The 2,160-nt window shown below is 49.2% G+C and overlaps 1 protein-coding gene across 1 annotated transcript; it reads left to right on the top strand.

Moving 5' to 3' along the window:
• Window positions 1-247: 247 nt before the first annotated feature.
• On the top strand, window positions 248-1,914 carry LOC108354279 (uncharacterized; the record flags this gene model as incomplete). Its single annotated transcript, XM_017605473.1, has 2 exons — window positions 248-816; window positions 1,352-1,914. Coding segments are annotated over 2 exons (1,132 nt in total), but the record flags the coding sequence as incomplete, so codon positions are not given.
• Between the last annotated feature and the right edge of the window lie 246 nt (window positions 1,915-2,160).

Here is a 2,160-nt window from a genome sequence, read left to right as displayed (position 1 = left end):
ATTATTTTTTCTTATCGCCAAAGTTTTCGTCCTTATTAGTTTTCAAGAAAATGAATATCAATTAACACCATTTTGCACTTTTGTTAAAAATGACACAGCTCATTTCTTTAGTTTCACAAACCTTCTCCTTTCCTTTCTTCTTGCTACTTCTTTTAAAAAATCCCAGACAACTCCTCTGTGATAACCTCACCACCCCCTTCCTATGGACTTCTCTAGTGAACGTTCAATCTGATACTTTTTCTGCCAGCTTCCTCCCCGTTTACGTCAACTTCACCGGCGACGATGTCCTTCTCAATGGCCACCTTAGTGAAGGCTGCCGAGAGGCGGTGGCCCTCAGCCTGGCCGCCCTACACGCCCGCCAGCTGTGGGCGGCAAAACTGTACAACAGCTGGGCCAAGTTTCCGCCCAGTGGAACGCTGGTGGGCACGCTGGTCGACTTTGGCGACTACGATCAGTGTCTAGCAGGAAGAGATGATCAAGAGGGCGAAGTGTATAAGGTGGAAGGTATCAATCTATCATACTGCCTGGTAGATGTTGCCCTGCCAATGCCTCGACCGATGCCCCATCAGCACAACTACTTTCACCCGACCAATGGGCTGCTGCCCGATCGATTGGAAGTTGAAAAGTTTAGAGCCACTTTAGGAAATGCTTCAACGGCACGAACAGCAGAGCAGATGGCGGTGTACCTGGCTAATGGATCAGTGTACCGCCATCTGGAGCAGATCTCCTCCGTCTTCTACTATGAAGACATTCAGATTGGCGTCTGCTGGCCGGCAAATTGTTCTCAGAAAGATGTTACTGCGGTGATGGGCAAAGGTGAGTAGATCTAAGCACCTACTGTACAACGATTTAAAATTTTTTCTTCAAATAACTTTTTCATTAGTGGTCAAAAGACACGGTTTTGAGCTGGGAAGGGTGACCTGTGAGCAGCGGCAAAATTCGGACGGAAAAAATGGCTGGAAACTCGATTCAGTGCAGATGATGGCCGTGTAAGTCAAGTGTTTAGTTTTTGTTACGAAAAAAATCGTAATTTTATTTGTTTGTGAAAATCATTTCTAGTGCCTTCTTTCTCTCCTCAATCACACTCGCCCTGTTGGCCGGCCTCTACGACCGCTTCTTCTTCAGCCGACGACGTAAGTGCACTAAACTTTTAAAACTTTTTATCATTTCAATTTACCTATCAAAACTACTACTTCCNCTTCTTTCTCTCCTCAATCACACTCGCCCTGTTGGCCGGCCTCTACGACCGCTTCTTCTTCAGCCGACGACGTAAGTGCACTAAACTTTTAAAACTTTTTAACCATTTTACTTCATTTATCAACACTACAACTGTACAATTGTACAAACCTAGGCGGTCACCAGCACGCCAACTTCCTCATCTGGTTCTCGCCGCTGCGAAACGTCCGCAAGCTAATTGACGCGCCCTCCACAGAGGACGACCTCGCCTGCATCCACGGCATGCGCGTCCTCACCCTCGTCTGGATCGTCATGGGCCACTCCATCAACTGGAACACCCTCAACTCCTTCCGGCAGACGTTCATCGTCCGCCAGCGGCTCACCGAGATGACGCCCCAGCCGCTGTACCGGGGCATCCTCACCGTGGACACCTTCTTCTTCCTCAGTGGGCTGCTCACCGCCTACGTGACGCTGAAGTACACCGGGGGGCGCTATGAGCGCTTCAGCTCGGTGATGTTCATCACCCTGAGATACCTTCGCCTGACGCCGCAGCTGGCCATATGGATGCTTTTCACCATTCTCCTGCCGGCCCTCTTTGATGGCCCACTTTGGAAGAGGTATATTGCCGTGACAGAGCAGTGCTACGACAACTGGTGGGTCAACATTGCCTACCTCCAGAACTTGGTTGATGTTGGGCGGATTGTGAGTTTCAAGAAGTTTGAGGCTTTGAATGGTTAAGTTCTGACCTTTTTTTTGTCTACTATACAGTGTGGCCTGCACACCTGGTACCTGGCGGCAGACATGCAACTCCACTGGATCTCCCTCTTCCCAGTTATTCTTTGGCTGAAAAATCGTCGACGGGGACTGCTTCTGGTGAAGGTCCTCATTGGGGCCAGTTTGGCGGTGAGCAGTCTGACTATCTACCTGCAAAAGCTGCCGCCCGGCTCGGTGATTACCTCCAACAAGTGAGATTTAATTTTTTAG

This window comes from Rhagoletis zephyria, unplaced genomic scaffold (assembly GCF_001687245.7).
Source record: "Rhagoletis zephyria isolate East Lansing unplaced genomic scaffold, Rhagoletis_zephyria_1.1 Rzeph_scaffold_34651, whole genome shotgun sequence".
Classification (NCBI taxonomy): domain Eukaryota; kingdom Metazoa; phylum Arthropoda; class Insecta; order Diptera; family Tephritidae; genus Rhagoletis; species Rhagoletis zephyria.
This window is presented reverse-complemented; position numbering and strand designations above follow the sequence as displayed.